The following is a 19,123-nucleotide window of genomic DNA, read 5'->3' on the forward strand; positions in this document are numbered from 1 at the left end:
TCTTGCCAGCAGGGAGTTCACATTTTCACTCTGCCGATGAAAGGCATTTGTGCTAGACTTGGAAGGTAGAAGAGGAGTGGAAACTATCACTGCTCCTCAAATACCAGCAAGATGACAGGACAGGTGAGGTTTGCAGGGGCTTCAGGACATTCCCCTGAGAACCATCTGCTTCAGTGCTATTATGTTTCTCTGCAATTCCTGAACTTTCTGGTTTTCTATATCATTAGTGGCTTTCTCTGACTCTGGCTCTACCAGGCTTTCCTAGGGTTCTGTGAGCACATAAATCCCTCGATTAAACTTCTCCCTGGTTGAAATATCTTGAGTGGTTGCTGTTTTCTTGACGAGTACAATTCTCTAATGGAACTCCAGTGGATTTGAAGTTCTCTTAGATAACCTCTAAAATGAGCAGGACAACAAAAAGAAGTGCCACCACTGGGTTCCATAGAGTGGCTGTTGTCTAGGGGAATGGCTGGGAGCTAAGGTTCACTAAGGAAGCTCTTGACTAGGGCACAACTTGTGTATACCACTAGCAAGACAGCAGGGGTCCATTTAATGGTACCTCTTTCCCACTGTCTTCTTATACATAGAGTTTTACTTGCAATCTCTTCTCTTTCCCTCCTGGTAGTAGACATTGCAGCAGAGGGCATTTCTGATCAGTGCAGCCTCCTAGCAACCTTTAGAGGAAGTCATTTTCTTTCTTTCTTTCTTTCTTTCTTTTGTTTGCTGAGGCAGATTCACCCTGAGCTAACATCTGTTGCCAGTCTTCCTCTGTTTTGTATGTGGGTAGCCGCCACAGCATAGCCGCCAACAAATGGTATAGGTTCATGTCCAGGAACTGAACCTGGGCTGCTGAAGTGGAGCACACCTAACTTAACCACGAGGCCACAGGGCCGTCCCCTAAAGGAAGTCATTTTCCCTAGAACACTCAAAGATGACTTTTCAACTGCACCAAATTCTACACCAGATAAAATAAATAATACGTGTTTACAAGTTCTGCCATTTCTCCTTGTTGCCCAGTCTCACTCTTTTCATGCTCCTCCTGAGCCTTCTTTGGTTTTGTAAGGCATAAGTAACCTCTACTTCACATCTCTTCCTGAAACACTTCTCTTTCTGCCTATTCAACTCTTCAAGGTCCCGTGTGCTCACATATGCCCAATTGCCATCTCTCTGTGGAGGACTCCAATAGTTACATCTCTGATATTTATCTCATTATCATTAATCACTAGCATTATACCTCTAATCACTATAAATCATTTTATTTGGCCTTTATTTTCTCTGACAACTCTACCTTATGAAAACTGATTATCAGCACCTCTCTCTCTCCCTCATTGTCATTCTTCTCCAATTTTCCTCTCTCCATTAATGATCCTCTTCTCTCACCTCATTATAGCTAACTGTAGTAACCTATTCACCAATCTTCCTGCCTCACTCTCTACTACACAGAGCTAATGAGGGGGTTAGGACTTGAGTGGAGAGGGAAACAAAGCAGTTGATTGGTATTCTTCAGGGAATAGCATTATGGTCTCTCTTTTACCTCTAATCATGAGTAGGGGACACAGACCACCTGGGAACCGTGCTTTCAACACAAGATCCCTTTGTTTGGGGGACCAGAATGGCCCCCTGATGCCTGCCATGTTAAACACAGTCCCTGCGTGGCCTTCAAAGGCTTCCATCATCTATTGCCCCATCCCTATTCTCTCCATTCTCAAATAAACTCTCTTCTCTAAACCAGTTGATTTTTATAGAGTTACTTTGCACCATCTCTTTCAATGAAAGTAACTATAACATAGAGCTCTGTGGTTAATAGGTACTTTTGGCTAACTAATGAGATTTTGCCTAACTAAACTTAGGAGGTTTTTGTTTTCTAAAACTGAAACTTGAGTCATTACAGTGTAATATAAGTGCCTAGACTTCAAGGACAGATGGAGCTGAATTCAAGTTTTGGCTCTTAAACAAATCTGCATTTTTTGCTGTGAATTTGAATCTGTGGTAATACTCACCTTCCTAAAAAGTGGAACTGACCATTTATTGAAAAGTGTCTTCTCTGTTATGACTTACTAAATTTCCTGTATTTTCTCCTGAGACCATTGGAAGAAAGGTAAAAGGAGTAATGCCCACTGCAGAGATGATGTTTCCTTGCAGAAAGACGTGAGAATAAGCACACACATAAAAATCCTCTTCTCTCCTTCCACTCCACTGCACACAATCAAAACATTTTAAAAAACTGATTTGAAAACAGGATCAAAAGAATATTTTTTGTTGTTGACTTGAGTAGCAGCTGCCAATAGTGCTCAACAAAATATTTAAAAATAATAGAATTAGAAGGACTGTGATTAGTGGGTTTTCAGGGCAATCATCTTTGCTTTCATTTATTCAGAATAAAAAACACAACACCACCAAGCTGAGAGGAATCATGTGGAAAGTAATATGGGAGGACAAAGCATAGCAAAGTTATGGGTGTTTAAAGAATTCCGGAAATGTTTTCATTTTGATTCCATTATAATTAGGTTCCTAGCAGATGGAGAGAATGTAAATCGTATCCTAGCAGGAGACAGACACTGGGTTCTTCAAGATACACAGCATGCTAAAAAGACAGCTGCTTTTATCCTAGGGAGGTGACAGCCTGACTTTGTGTTTTGTAGAATTTAGAAAATAAATTAATATTTTATTGTATACTGTTTATTACAGCTTTTCCACCCCACAGTCAGCAAGGAATAAAGGAAACGGTGATTAAGTAGAACTCAGGTCCCAGCAAGACTATTTAATTCCTGGAGGAGGGTTCCTAAACCTGGGGAGGGGACAATAGCATATCTCTAATTGTGATAGAATCTTAAAGAGCTCGAGAAGAAAAGTGGAATAATTGTAGCATTGTGGGCCTCTGAGTCAAGGTTGATGGGTGCTACTGTAACCAGATCTCCTAAGAGCTCACAGACCCTTGCCTTTCCTCTCACTCGTCATACCTGGCTTCATAAGAATTAAGGGTTGTAGCATAACATTCCATAAATTTTAGTCCTCCAGAACTAAACCAACAAGACTTAAAATTTAGTCTTCCTATACACAGTCTCTCATCACAGCTCTGGGCCCAACCTTGAACCCACACCATTCTAAAAACATTTCTTGTGCAGTGGGTTGGTGTCTGATAGGGCAAATATTCTTTGCACTGGATTGTTCCCAGGCCTGTGCCTTCCTGGGAAATTCCACTTTTCCCAGAAAAAAGCAGGAAAGTTTCTTAGAAGAGCAGGCTTTGGGGACCAAATGGCATATGTCCATTCCCAGATTCCTGATCAGAAGTGAGAGAGAGGAATAAGAAGACAAAGATACCAGCACTCTTTGTGCACTGAGTTGGAAGATGACAGAAGATGACAGGGAGATTTACCAGTTGAAGGAGAGACCTATAAATGATGTCAGGCATTGTGAGATATTCTGTCTCCACAATATCTCTGTGTTAGTTCCTATCCACTAAGCCCTAATGAAAAGCCATTCTCTATTATCCATGCCAAGTTTGTCAGTGCAAGTGCTGTTCTACATGAGGTGCGAGAAGGCTGAACACAAACCCTCTCCAAAGTGCTTACATCTGATGCCCAGAAAACACAACATAGCCATCAAGGCAAGCACAGTATGTATTCACACAAGCTGGGGGGTTTCAATGATGACAGGGGCGAGGAATTGGTGGTACGGGTGGTGAAGAGAAAGGAGGAATAGAGCAGAAAGCCATTTGTGGGTGAGAAAAATGAAGTGGAAACAGAAACTCAGTGGATAGAAAAGGAAATTGTTTCTCAGCCTTCCAAGACTCCTTCAAATTATGCTCAATTACAGAAGGAAAATATTTACACATGTTCACAACTTCCATGCAATCCATCCCATCCCAGCGGTAAAGCCTGTTGAGTTTTCTTGTGAGCCAGTGCCCTTTGGCTTTGCCCGGTTCTGTTGCATCCTCTAAGGGCAGCAGGTATTGAACCCCTCAAGCCTTTTCTGCACAGGGCTCTCTTTGGAATCCCTGGTGTTGAAATTATTAAGTGCTGGTGCAAGGTTACGGTTTTTTCATTTGATTTTTTATCTCCAAGCACTAAACTTAATTGTTACTTTGGAGTGAGTAACTTGTGTTAGATCCAGTGAAGAGGTGCCCTTAAACCTATAAAGATTAATACAGAGGAATTTCCATGACTATCAGGACTTGTTTTAATACCCTGAATTTCAATTTGGACTAGAAACTTTGAATACTGCTTTCTGGAAAACAGAGACACCAAGTCTAGAGCATCATAAAATACAGTTAGTCATTAAAAAAACCTCTCTCCATAAGGAAATGTGCCAAAAACAAAAGTTTTGTGGCCATGAGTGATGTTCTTGTTGCTTCGAACGCACTAAAACTGTACACGGAGGGGCAATTCCCAAGGAAATGAGAAGTATGAAAAGCAAATAGGAAAATATGACCTTGTCTAATTTGAAAATGCTGAATTTTAGAAGTTGAAAGGATTGGCAGTTAAAGTTTTTTCTAACTCTCAGAGTGCAGTCAAGGTTGTTCTCTTTGTGGTTTGGCTTGTTCCCATTCCGACACCTGGTATACCTCATGTAAGTTTTCTTTTTTAAATGAGTGTTGCAAGGATGGAAAGGTTAAAAACCCGCAGGGCTCTGCGAGTTATGTTGATGGGCAGAACAAAGAAGTTTGAAAGCCTCCTGTGATTCCAAATCAATACAAATCTACCAGAAGCTTTTCCAGAGTTAAGGAAATGTCCTGTCACATGAAGCACAGATGACTCTGGCTTAAGAAAGTCCCGTAGAGCAGCTGGCTGACTATGATGAAAATACTTATCACTGGGAATTTCCATAGAATTCAGTGGCAGGGTCACACATTTAAAAGCAACCTTTTTATGTAAACATCTACTCAAATACCCAAGGAGACTCTCAGGGATTCTGCAGTCTTTTTAAAAAGTCTCTGATGCAGAGATATGTGAACAATAATACTATATAAATATGTTTATATATTTATAAAAGGATTCTAGAGGCATTATCCTTTCTTTGCCTCTCAACTTGTAATTTCCTCTTCCCATCTTGCCAAATTCATTTGACAGCAAGCACTTCATATATTCAGGACAGAATCTCTTGTTCCCACTTGGCCAGTCGTAGATCTCTACAACTCAAAATCATCACTTTTAAAAGGTTTCTCACTGACATCCAGTTCATTCATTGCTGAATATGATTAAAATAACGTCTCATAATGAAGAGATGAATAAAATACAAACCAACAAACAAACCTTGCTCTGAGTTGCTAAATTACCATCTTCAACCTATATGGAGTGACAATGTAAACAGGAGAGAGAAGAAATGTCACATTACCTCACATACAAGCACCTTTTCTCCACCTGTTAGAGACCTGTGAATTTACGACAATATGTTTCATTCCCTGTGTGTAGTCCAAACTGTTACATTTCTGTGACAGTTTTCAATTTAAATGCATACTTTTAAGGGAGGAGGAGAGTCAAGAGTACCCTCACCAGGATTTGTGACATGTTTGCTGGTTGAAGCAAAGCTGTTTCTGTTAGAAACCCATTTGCCCGGTACCTGGCATGCAGTGAATGGTTTAATTCTCCAGAGGAATGGGGGGATGTCAAGGACAGAGATCTGAAGACTAAAGGTATTCCCTTTGAAATGCAGCAACTTTGGCTCTTCCAGGAGCTGTCCACCTTGATGCCTTTCATCTGAAACCACTTCCTATAGGACAGGGAAAAGAGAAGAGGCACGCAATGAAGTACCAGTTTCTTCCACATTCTGTTTCCGTAGATAGCTATGCTCACTACCATGTATCTCCCAGAAAGAGATAAACAGCATAATGGACACACATTCTTTCACACCCCCATATCCTTGCAGGGTCAGGATTAAGGACCAAAAGCTGCTGAGTAATAAGGATTTGGGCAGAAAGAAACAATTGTTCTTTATTATATGTGTTGCTTAGGCTTTTAAGCCTTTCTTTAAAAGACCTCCCCTCCCTCAAGCAAACTGTAATACTGTTGTTTCCCCAATTGTATGCAGTTCATTCTGGTACAACTATGATCAAGGGATGTATTCATATTTAACCTGACACATCATCATATGTGACACTAAAGGTAGAAGCAACTCCTCTCCACTCTGGTTCACTTGTTTGTCAGCAACACAGGCATTATACAATATCTATTCTTTGGCTCAAAATAAATGTTATAGAGTGCACGTACCATGTTTATTTGTGGTAATGTTCATAAAAGTTATTACGTCAAAAGGCCAAGAAAAAATAAGCTACTTATTGTCAGTTTTAGCTCAGAAAAAAGACATCAAATTCCTGTGATAAATAATTCTGTATCTTTCACTGAGAAATCTTTATATCTAATACAAACACAATTCCTACACATTCTATTGAGTAAACAATTTAATTAGTTCCAAATTTGTGGTTTTTAGAATCATATTGGAGAGATGATAGGACAAGTGAAATAACAGAGCAGATATGAAGTCTATAAACTATGAAACTACTGTGGGGGTGAGGCTTTAAGTGTTAATGGAGATAAAAGATCTCCCTAAATCCATGCTTAAAAATCACCATTAATTAAGTTATAATTTCCTTACAGAGCAAGGAAAGATAAGAACATTGAAATCCTTTAATTATGTCCCATAATCTTCCCAGATTTTAAAAAAGATTGTAAGAAGTCAGGCAAATAGGTTTATAAATACAATAGAACTTACATTTCAATTATCAGTGAGTAAAAACAGCTTCAAAGGCTTTTCTTATTCATCTCTTCTCTATGTACAGAATAACATTAATAAAAACTTGTCTGACTAAGAAGCAGCTGTCCAGCTTTTATCCTTCATATACACATAAACTGTTAATAGATTGCTAATATCATCTCTCAGGACAAAATGATTCAATGCCAATGTCATTTTCTCCAGCTCTTTGGTCTTGGTATTTCTTGAGGCCCTGAGTCAGCCCTGAACTTTCTGTGGTGATGAAAATGTTCTATATCTGTGCTGTCCAATGTGGCATCCACTAGTCACAGTGGCTATCATGCACTTGAATGTGGCTAGAGTGACTAAGAAATTGAATTTTTAATTTTAATTAACTTTAGTTTAAATACTCACATGTAGTTATCAATTACTATATTGAACAGTCTAGTGCTAGGAAATTCATCACATTGTGGATCTAACAGTTGGATATAACAACATGGTAGCCAGTGTCTGATAGGAGATACAGGCAGTGTACGGACACTGGCAGGATGGGGGAGGAAATGGAATCCATTCCAAAGGCTGACTAGATCTTTTACAGATGTTGGTCACTGGTTCCTTCTTATGAGATTTACTGAGTGTCTACCGGATTTATACTTGCGCTGGACTCTGGGTGTAAAGAAATGAAACTGTCTATGCCACCAAGGAGCTCACAGTCTAGTGAAAGGGTTAGAACAGTAGGCACATGATTATCACTTAGTGTCTAAGTAGTATAATATATGTATGCCTGGGAGGCTAAGGCAAGACAGAGGTGCCTAACCCAGATGGGAGGAGAGGCCAGGAAGGGAGTCAGGAAATTAATAGAGGAAGTGATATTTGAGCTGAACCTTGAAGTAAAATGGGGGCTAGTCAGGGGAAAAAGAGGGAGAGTGCATTCCAGACACTGAGTAGGGTGCATACAAAGGCACTAACAAGACAGAGCTGGGATAGAAGGTTGGGGTGGAAAGTGTGTGGCTGGAGATGATGACAATGTAGGTCATGGACCAAATCATGAATTCTCGTCTGCCATGCTAAAGCCTTTGTGTTTTATTTTAGAGTAATGTTGCTCAGCTTTTAAGGTGCATCAGAATATTCTGGGGGCTACATATACTCAAGAGAGTACTGATCTTGTACACCAAAAATGGAAGCACAGGATTCTAATCACACTTCTCTGTGGTCTTGGGCAAGTTACTTAGTTTCTGTAGAGCTCAGTTTCTTGCTTGGGTTTATTCATAGCCAAGTAAAAAAATTAGCATGATACTATACTAACCTCTTTTTGCCGTTCTCTCTAGTGCAAGGTTAGAAACAAGTACAAATAAGAAACATGCTTATTAAAACCATATTAAAGCCAGAGAATAACAACAGTGTTGATACTTCAAGGAATGTTTGACTAGGCTCTTGAAAGTGCTCCCCTTTTCTTTAAATCTGACTTGGCTGAATGCACAGAGAAGTAAACTGATGTCAGGAGATGAAGTGACCTGTTCAAGGTCCTGGGTTACTCAGTGTAGAGCTAGGCTCTTTTAGTATTTAGAGAGTACATAGCACTACCACACTAGAAGGGAACTTAATCAAGTTAAACCACTAAGTACCTTATCTACAGATGAAAACACGAGAGCCCGCTAAGAAAGTTATCTGCCTAAAGCCACATGGTTAGTGTCAGAGCAAAGACTAGAACAGGCAACCTGATAATGGTCTAGCGTTTTTTTTCTACTACATTTCCCTGCCTTTTCCTATACAAATTTTCATTTTTTTTTTTAAGTCATGTAAAGGTCAGAACGCTATTAACTCTGTCCCATAAATAACTTTTCATTGGTGCAAGATATTTGTAAAGATGACATAAGTCAGTCTGCGTTTGCCCTAGAGTTACATAGCTGTCTAAGCTGTTCCTGAAATGCATAATGGAGAATATTGGGAATTTTTAAAATGGATATCTACTTATAATTATCACAGAGGAAAATGGTACCTTTTAAAGATTTCTGCTTTAGGGCCCCAAATTTAAATACAATCATGATTTATTTTTGCTTTTTTAGCTTGCTTACTTTAATGTCCACATATTGAACCAGGTATATACAATTAACAGTGTCTGGTAATCTTGCACAAAATATTAAGCAATTATAGTTATTCTGGAAGAAAAAATTAATTATTAAAATGAAGAAGCCCAATAATGAACTAATCATTGTATTTATATATTTGTAAAGGCACAATTGGCTTCAGAGTTAAAGAAATAAACTCCTGAGTACAAGCTTTAACATCTTTTTTTTTTTTTGGTATGCTTTTTTTTTGGTGAGGAAGATTGGCTCTGAGCTAACATCTGTTGCCAATCTTCCTCTTTTTTTTTCTCCCAAAAGCCCCAGTACACAGTTGTATATTTTAGTTGTAAGTCCTTCTAGTTCTTCTATGCAGGATGCCGCCACAGCATGGCTTGATGAATGGTGTATAGGTCCATGCCCAGGATCCAAACAGGCTTCCCCAAAGCAGAGCAAGTGAACTTAACCACTACGCACAAGGCTGGCCCCCTCCAAGCTTTAAAATATTCTCCAAATAGAATAAATTTTATTTAACACAGAATTCCCAGTTACTCCCTTAATCTATTGTGTTCCTCTCAGGGGCAAGGCCTGTACATCTGTATTTTTAAATGCTTCTCAGACGATTCTTATGCCCAGCCAGGTTTGGAAATCAGCTATGCAAACAGCTCTGCTGAGTCAGTTCTGAGTCACGTGGATGGACCACCCCAAGAAGGAGCCCTCAGATTCATTTGATTTTTCCTATCTTTCTCCTACATGACAAGGACCTTCTGTCAAATCTCTGGTTCTATTCTTAAATTGATATCTATGTTAATTAAACTAAAAATAGTGTCTGGCCAGTTTATTGCATATAAAATGTACTCAAGCCTCTGGTCGGTGGTTTTTCTAACATCTCTCCTTCATTGTTTCACATTGGGGGTTGCTAGGAATGCAGTTCTAGGAGTTGTGGCCAGGAGAAACTTGTGCTTTGTGCCTCACTGAGCTCTTTATGTTGATTTAATGGGACAGGCAGCAATATTCAGGTGTGCTTCAGGGATACTAAACCAAGGAGGCTGAATTTACATATTTATGAGACAAAACTGTTTGAACTTAAGTGCGCACGTGCACACACACACACACAAACGCACAGAAATTATGTCGCAGTGGTGTTGTCCTTTAAATGCTTTACATGAACAATTTTTCCCAAGGTTGCATTATTGATAAACACAAGAACTACATCTGGAGGAAATCCTCTGAAATTAGATTCTAAATCCACATTAATGCCAAGTTAGTAATGAGTACCGAGAGGTACTGGATAGGAGTGCTGGGAGCAACGGAGAGAAAAACTAGTTGTTTTTTCTTTCTGAGATAGGGCAAAGGCTTAATTCCTTGCTTTCCCTAGGTCAAGGTTTGTTTGAGCTTTGTATGTCTGTGTGTGTGTGTGTGTGTGTGTGTGTGTGCGTCTGCATGAGAGAGAGAGAGGGAGAGAGAAAAAAGAGTATAATAAAACACAATAACAAAAATCTAGGTCTTAAAATATTACTTCTTTGAGAACATATCACCACTCCTCAAACTTCAGTGTGAATTCATCAAAGGAGGCGGTTCAAACACACACACATAAAATGGCAGCTCTAATTCTGACAGAAACACAGGAGCAAGAGGGACAAGAAGTCGTTTGGTCCTTCACCATCTCCTCACCAGCAGGAAGATGGCATTTTTACTTTTAAAAAAACATCTGAGCTGATTTAATTTCCCATCGAGATAGTTTTAGATGTGGTTATCAGAAGAGATCTTCAAAAATCTGAAACTAAATTAATTATATCTTACCAAGGTGTGTGAGGTATTTCCTTTTTGTCATTCAAAGAAACTGCTACTATTTTTCAGACAAAACATCTCCAGAGCAAATGAGAAGCAAGCATAGTAGGCCTGCGTGAGGTGTCGAGTAAGGAGGGCATGACTGAAATGGAGAATATTTCTGTTTGATTACTAGAATAACTTTTGGTGCGGCCGTTATATTGCCAGGCCCTCACCTAGTCCTAAGAGGACAGAAGAGTTGGATCTGGAAGCTGTCCTTCTTTCAAGGTTTTCCAGTAAAGGGTAGGCTTTTAAGCATTTTATGGGACATAATTTGCCAGTGAGATATGGATGAAGTGAAAGATGGGAGCATGCCCTTCAACCAGGATTCCTTCTCGGTTGAGAGCAGAGTTCTAGTCGATCACATATCTATTATCATTTCTTTGAGATATGAAAGATGCACTACAATAAGTATAGCAACTGTCACAACCAAACTTGTATCTATTTCCAAGTCATAACAAACGTTTTCACGATAGTGATAACTGAGGCAAATCCAAGATAGGCAATTTCTTCAGAAGCGCTTCATGAAAAACTACATACTAATTTTGATTAAGAAGTCAGCGTTCTATCAGAGTTACAGAAAATGAGTCACCACTGTAGACAATATTTTCAGCTCACATCACACAAGTTGGGGAGCTGATGTTAATGTGTGAAATCTTTTAGAGTTCAAAAAGTGAACTGTTGCTAAGGCTTTCTTAAAGTGCGACTATTTTAATGGATTAGTAACTATATAATTTTCCCCTTTAATCAACTACCACATATGAAGCTGTGAAAAATATGACATAAATGATTTGAGTTATTAAAGTGGTTTTAAATGAACCTTTGCAAAGGTCCTGAACACATTCACTTAGCAGGGTAAAAATCCCGAAAGCGAGATCCTTTCAGAAACAAAACCCAGAGACTAATACCCGGGAGTAAATGGACGTTTCAGAAAAGCTACAAGTTATGTTTTAATCTTTCTGTGGGCCAGAAAAGTTATTCAACCAAGGCTGATGATCTCTCAGAACCCCAGGGGAGAAGCACGGCCTTTGCTGCTCATGACAGCTGTCACATACATCCTGTCAATAACTAGTACAAGCAAACCCAACTTTAAAATCAGGTTTATTTGACACAATAGGAGAGAGAAAGGATCAGTGGAGGTAAATAGATTATGACAAATGGGGTCAAAGGTATTTCTACTGGAAAATGTTTCTCTAAAGCAAAATTAAAGAGTTTGACGAAATTATCTCTAAATGATGACAAAAGATATTTAGATTCAAGTTAGAGGGAGAATATCATGTTCCCTAGCATTGGCTAAGAAGGGAATATTACCCACAGGAATGGAGAGTGGTTTGAAAGGCCGTGATTAGGGCCTCATTTTTATGACTTCTACTGCAATTGATATTCATCTGTGAACCGTTGAGCTGTTGTAGAATCTGGTAGCAATCAACAGGAATGAAAATAGATTATCTGAAAGTCACTCCAAATAAACCCTTTCAGCAAATGTCCAACTTACTGCTATATACATCAGCAGTGAAACCATTATTCAAAGAAAATTCCAAGCTTGTTATGAGGGCTGACTTCCAAGGCAGTTGTGAGAATGAGATTCTCATAGTCACGCTAGTCAGCAGTGGGTTACCCATATGAGCCAGGAGATGGGAAATCTTCCATGGCCATCCACGTTTACTCCAGTTTACTCAGCCTTCAAAATCTGGCTGAGTTACTAAATATTCAACTTGAGTCATGGTGCATTTTACAACTGTTCAGTCACAGTAACAATCTCAATTCATTCTTTATTTTGATTACTGAATGTCTGTTATGTATTTTATCTTGGAGAAATTCTCTTACTTGGGATGGCAAGAGCGGAGGAAGAGTATATAATGGCAATCATAGGATGAGATATAATTACTTATGTTGAAGTTCTCTACTCAAGAAAATGGCACCCCAATGAAAAAAGCCTCTTTTATGAAGAGCCAAATATTAAGTGTGCCCTTCACAATGACCTGTGCTACTTAAGAGATAGTGAGGGAAGGTTTGGGAACATAGGTTGTCACTGTGTCACCTTATGGCTTCTGTTCAGGATTCAGGTCTTGGTATCTCTTCTGTTGGTAAACATGAGTTTTCCAGCTCAGTGTCTTAAAGGCTAGTTATGGAGAAAATGCTCTGCATAATGGACTTAATGATGCACGACTGGAAGAGCAGGGATCTGGGATGAGGTGTGTCAGGAGCGCTATGCTGCTTATAGATGGGCAAAGCTTACACAGGCATGTCTGCATTATCCTTGCTGCTATTAATAAACGCACTTTCTTATAAGTAGGTAATTTAAAATGAATCTTACATGATTAAAAATACAAAAATGGAAAGGAACCTTGAACCATCTCTGCTCTGGTAGCCCTAATAATTAACAGACTGTGTGTCCAGGATATGATATGACTGCCTGCTGGTAGGTATGATTTATAATTGTTGTTCCCTAACTACAACCTTGAGTTGATTCAAGCAATTTTCTCAGTGCCCTCTGCACATCAAATAGCTCTTGTTGTTCCTGTGGCTCATGCCATTTTCTTTTCTTGTCACAGTATCCCTTTTTCTTTTACTTCGAACTCTCATTCATCTTGGAAGGTTCACAAAGGGTTCTAAAAAACTCCTCCAGTTCCTCTATCGCAATTGAGTCTGTTTTCTGAATTCCGACTACACTTCTAGTCAGTTTTATAATTTAGCACACAATGTTCTCTATATGTCTTAATTTAACCCTTCTCTCTTCTTGAGTGCCAAGTACCTCGTACCCTCAGAACTCAGCACATTGTTGGACATACAGAAACACAGATTTTACTTCAAGATAGTATCTCCATCATGCCAGTAACGTGGGTTCATTTTCCAGACCCTCAGCAATAGGATTGTCTACTGATAATGATCTTTAGGGAAACCTCATGCTTTTATGACACCAAAAGAATTATAGAGAAAAGGCTGACCTGAAATGCACAAGGGGTATTGTCCACACAGTAGACTCTCAAGTTATAATCCAGAGAGTTACAGGACATGCATCCAAAAACCGCCACCTTGAGTTGCTTCACGGCACAGTCTGTGATTGGTTCTCCAGTGAGGGCATATGTCCCAAAGCTATCTAGGAGCACGTGGCATGCAAAGGGGTCCAAAAGGCAGTAACAGGATGTGGATTCATCCTCCACTGACATCACTTCCTGTTGGGAAAAGGTGTGTTAAATTCTCTCAGCTTGAAAAGAAAATGTAATTTAACAGTTACTTTGCAAGGATATAAACAAACAAAATTTTTTTCAGCATATTTTTATTGTGCTCAGTTTCTTGATGTTAAAGTCTCCTCTTCTATAAAAATAATTTCTTACATCAGGAACTCAAGAAATGGTTATATTCAATGTGTTAAAGTTCTACTGTACAAGCTATAACAAATATCACTTTGAAAATCCTATTTTCCTTAATTCAATTCTGAACTTTTAAGAAAAAAATCTTGAACGTTAACATCAATAAACAAACTTTTATCTTATGTTTTTAAAAAGGTCTATTTCCAAAAACCTCTTTCAATATCCTTAAGGTAATATTTATTTTCTTTCAAACATATTTTCCTGTTCCATTCCACGAACATCATTCATGAGGAACCATTAAATAAATGGTTTGGATAAGATGTACTAGAATGTCAGCCTCCCTGATAAGAACTTAGGTATGTGTGAATGGTTTGGTAGAGCAAAAATATAACACCCCCTGGATGTAAAAGAGAGAGGAAATGCTGAGAAGAAAAACTAAAGTGGTAAAAATCAAAGCAGAACAAAACATAATGGAAAAGACCCCCAACCCTGGCCCCTTCATGATACCCATGGAACTTTATGCCCCAGGAAATTTGCCTGTGGTTGTACTAGGACTGAATAAACAACAGAATGCATTTTCAACAAGGAATCTCGACTAGTTTCAAGACATAGCTGGGCAGGTAAATGTAATCCATTTCAGCAACTGGGAATTTTCTTCTCCTAAAGAAACATGGTTTTCCTTTTACTTCTTTTGCCTGCAGCACCTCCTGGGAGGGAAGATCTCAGGGCTAGCTGGAACAGGTCATTGTGTTCCAACAAGATAATTCACCTGCTTTCATGCAAACTGACTTCAGATGACATAAAAGGAATCCCTATCAGACAGATAAATCAGAGGTTTCACTTAAAATAGTAATTCCACTGCAATCTTTCTTTGCTGTAACTGTCTCCCTTGTTGTCACCCTCCTCTTGTGTATCCTCATTTCCCTTTCTTGTCTCTCTCTTTTGTTCTCTCCTTGTACTGTATCTCTTTTACCTGAACTCAAATACACAGGGAAATAGACACTCCGAAAAATTTTCAACGCATTCATTAATTCACCAAAACAAATTCAACACCTACTGTGTTTGTGAATACTTAAACACAGACTTGTTATAATCCTACGATGGCAAAAACAGATATAGTGATTTCATTTATGAACACAGCCTGCCTGCCCTGGGCCTCCTCTCTAATTCCACAGAGGCCACAAAGGCAAGTCAGTTCAGAAGGGGACATGGCCTAGGAGGAATGACAGGAGTCAAAGTCCTATGCACCGAATACAGATACATCAGGGTACATGTCTGTGAGGGTAATTACAACTGTATTCTAAAACCAAACCAAAAAGCTCTGCCTCTTCTCTTTTCCATTATCACAGAAAAACACTAGCCAGTACCCTGAGGGTGTTATATAACACATGCCACCAACCCTCTGAAAAACAAGAAAATGCTCAAATTTTACAGCTGACTCATTGTGTTAAGAGAAAGGTTAAATGTAACCCATAGGTAGAACTCAAATTCCATGTTTTAAAAACAAAGAATCACCTCTCACCTCCCACTTGCCCTGCTGTGTCCTCTTCTTTAAATGGATATTCCAGTGCTCAGAACTGACGTCTGCACAGTGTGGTATGGTCAGTGCAAAGGGAGTAGTGACAATTATGTCTGGAGGACCACAGGTGACTTCAGGACTCAGGAGCACCTCGGATCCATCCGACTGGAGGCTTTACAGTTGGGAAAACATAAAAGAGAGAGGAGGCATATTTGCATGCGAATTTAGTTACAAACTGGGTTTTTTTCAGGCTGGGCAAACTCTCTTCCCAGGATTCCCTCGTGGACAGCACCACACATGCACAGGGCTGGTCTGGACTACAGCCATTTATTTTGAACTGCTCAAGCACAAAGACTGAGTTTAAGCCTTGGTCTCAAATCTTGGTTTTGAGAAACAAAATGACAAAGCCTTCTTTAGAAATATAGGGCAAAACAGAAGAAAGCAAATACCTCACACACCACACACATTGGTGTGTAACAGTGGTCACACACCAGCTGCTGAATCCTTATTCTTGCTGATAACATTACCAATGACCAAAGCCAAGAACTCTATAGAAATGACTGATCTGGTAATCTTACCATCAGATTTCTTTCTCCCAACAATACATTCTACAAACATTTTTAATGTTAGTAAGTGATAAAACAAACAAACAAATAGTTATGGAACAAAGCAACGCTTCAAATGTATCTGAATTGAGTATGTCTAATCTGGCTTTGAAAATATTTATGTTCCACCAATGCACATAAGTTATATAGTTATGTGCCATATAATGAGGTTTTAGTCAACGACGAACCACTTATATGAAAGTAGACCCCTACGATTAGTACCATGTTGCCTAGGTATGTAGTGAGCTATACAATTTAGGTTTGTGTAAGTACACTCTGATATTCTCACAATGATGAAATCACCTAACACATTTATCAGAATGTATCCCCGTCATTAAGTGACAGATGACGGTACAGTGATCACAGAGGAGACAGTTATAAATGTGCATAATCAAATACATAAATATATATCTTCCAACTGTTTCCTATTTTAGATCTAAATTTAAAGTCATTCCATCCAAACCTGATGTTCATATTTTTCTGTATCGTGATTTATACACGGTGGGAATGCAGAGTCATGAAACAGATAAAAGAAAGTGAAATTTAACTAAATTTAACTAATTTAACTGAGATTAAACTAAAATTTAACCAAATTTAACTAATAATGTCACCTCACTGAATGCATCCCTTTTTCATTTTCTTGTCTTTTCTTTCAAATCTCTGCTCCCAAACAATATGGTGAAGACTTTATAGGCAGAAATCAGTTAGAAGAACTCAGAAGTCTACTAATTTTTCCCCAACTGCTTATGTGTTTTTGAACAAGCTATTTTCTTTTTGGCTGGATTTTCACTTGTAAGCAATACAGTGATACAGAATCTAGAGTCAATAAAGCAATTTAGGAATCTCCCAGATGACAACGCTACATGAGAGCTGGGATTGATGTTATTACTTAAACTTTCTCTCACCCGACGTCAGAAGGACATCTAAATGCCTTCCTTGATCAAAAAAGCTATCCCTTGAGCAAGATCCAGATGAAATTTAGCACTAAAAGATACCATCTTTTCCATGATCGTGTATAAACAGCTTTTCTATGAGTTCATCTAACATGATATTAATTTCTGAATTGCTTTTGTTGACGTGCTGGTTCTCTCTCAAGTTCGTCCTGGTCACAATCTAGCTCATTATCTAGCATTTGCCGCTGCAATAAAAGTCGAGGCATATAACTGAGCAGGAACATCTTATATCCACTGCATCTAAAATAGCCCTGAACATTATTACAGAGTCTCCCTCCCCAAGAAGCACTGGAGAGGCCTTCAAAAAGTTCAGTCTTCCACATAGGCAACCATAGTCCAAAGCTGACAGCATAGGGCAATCTGGCAATGTCTGTATTTACCTTTAATCAGGGCAGGCAAGCAAGGGAGATGGGGTCAGAAAGTAGTCCATTAGCAATAATAAATGCTTTGTGGACAGCCTAGAACAGCATACTTGAGGTTTGAAAAAGTGTAAAATTCCAGCGTGAGCTCTAACCAGCAAGAAGTGGCAGCCTGCACGTGGACGCTTGCCAGCAGCCCTTTGAGAGGGTTAAGCGCTCTCCGTGAAACCGCCGGCCACACTCAGCACAGATAGGAAGAGCAGGGATGCTACGAGTGACCGATGACAAGCTCTCCTAAAAGAACTATTTAATTGCTTTCAGAGAATCATTCCCCTTATTGAACATATTGTTCAAACATATGGGAATTTGGGGAATTATTGAATGCCAAGTGAACTGAAATCAGCTAATCAGATGGACTCACACTCATTGTGAATAACAAGGTCCCTTTCGGTAATCGCTTAAACAGCACGAAGAGTCAGAGGTGGTGCATCTGGAGTCTTGGGTGGAGCACAGAATGCAGCTTTGCAGTAAGCAGGTGTTGGGCATTTCCATAAGCGCAACAGAAGCAAATCAAGATTCCTATCTGATCCTCCTACTGTGAAAATAGTGTCTGTGGGTGTAGGTTTTTCTCTGGCAAAGGAACAAAACTTAAATCTCTATTTTTTTCCCATGATTAATAATAATTTGCCCTTTTCTGCCGTCTTCTATCTGTGGCAATCAGGGAGATTTACAAATATTAATTAAAGCTCTTCACACATCTGTGGAAGCAGGTGTTAACGGCATAAGGTCACAGAGAAGTCAATCAAAGCAACGGCGGCAAAATAACCCTGAATTTCTGACTCGCAGGCTCCTGCTCTCTGTGACCAGATGCACTTTCCTTCTCTGTTACCACTAGATTTCTGGTCAAATTGCTGGCTCTTGTGACATCCCAAGGAAAGCCGGAAGAAAAAACATAGTCCAATTCTAGTTATAGAGACAGATTTAGGACACGACGACAAACAGCTGAGGAGAGATGGCTTTAACTGTGCCTGGGCAAATATGGGGACCGTAAGGAAAGCATGGATGGCATTTAAGTTTTCCCACATTATGGAATCCATGACAAGGAAGTATTCATGCTCCTGCTAGAAAAAAAAGGCAACATATTTTTCTACAATTGCTGTGAGTTACTAATACTGTAAACTATTAGCCGCAGTGACTTCAAGATCATACTCTGAACCACCTCAGTGCAGCACACACCCTTGTGTAGATCAAGAAGTCTGGTTGTGTGGGACTTTTGCTACCTATCTTTTTTCATTGTGTTCTCTCTCCATCTATGCTGCTCATGTGTATGAACGTTTATGGAGATAAAATGATCAATAATTTAAGAGTCAGTTCTGTGTAACCAGGTGGCAGGTTGAGCAACTATATGAAAACACGGTTGTGAATTCAGATTTCTGTTCCCACAGTGCAGCTGAGGGTTCTGGGTAACACTGCCAGCTTTGCAGGGTTGATGCCCCCAACTGCGAAATATAGATGGAAGGAGAGAGTGCTGGTCGAGGGCACGAGAGCATTTTGCCTGGTAATCTGGTAAGATAGAAAGACTCATATTGCTAACCTTGTTTAGTTACCAGAAAAGGAAACCAGGAGTAGAAGGTAGTTTCAGAGAATACACAAAGTGGGGAGAAGTACATTCTTGTGTCCTCACTTGCCCTTGACGACATCATCCCCGATACCATATCACTTGTCTGACCTTTTCTCTGTCATGAAAACAAGACAGTGTGGCAGAAGGGAAAGCCTATGCCTTTATGAGCCCC

General features: G+C 39.3%; 1 protein-coding gene across 1 annotated transcript in view; it reads right to left on the bottom strand.

The window, feature by feature from the left end:
• UNC5D (unc-5 netrin receptor D) overlaps positions 1-19,123 on the bottom strand; it is a 488,465-nt gene that overhangs the window by 22,409 nt on the left and 446,933 nt on the right. Inside the window, exons 13-15 of the mRNA XM_046648689.1 lie at positions 15,417-15,585; positions 13,529-13,756; positions 5,560-5,709 (exon numbers count right to left, since the gene is read on the bottom strand). Of these exons, the coding sequence (XP_046504645.1) occupies positions 5,560-5,709; positions 13,529-13,756; positions 15,417-15,585 (547 nt within the window). The remainder of the gene's footprint in view (positions 1-5,559; positions 5,710-13,528; positions 13,757-15,416; positions 15,586-19,123) is intronic.

This window comes from Equus quagga, chromosome 22 (assembly GCF_021613505.1).
Source record: "Equus quagga isolate Etosha38 chromosome 22, UCLA_HA_Equagga_1.0, whole genome shotgun sequence".
Taxonomy (NCBI): Eukaryota; Metazoa; Chordata; class Mammalia; order Perissodactyla; family Equidae; genus Equus; species Equus quagga.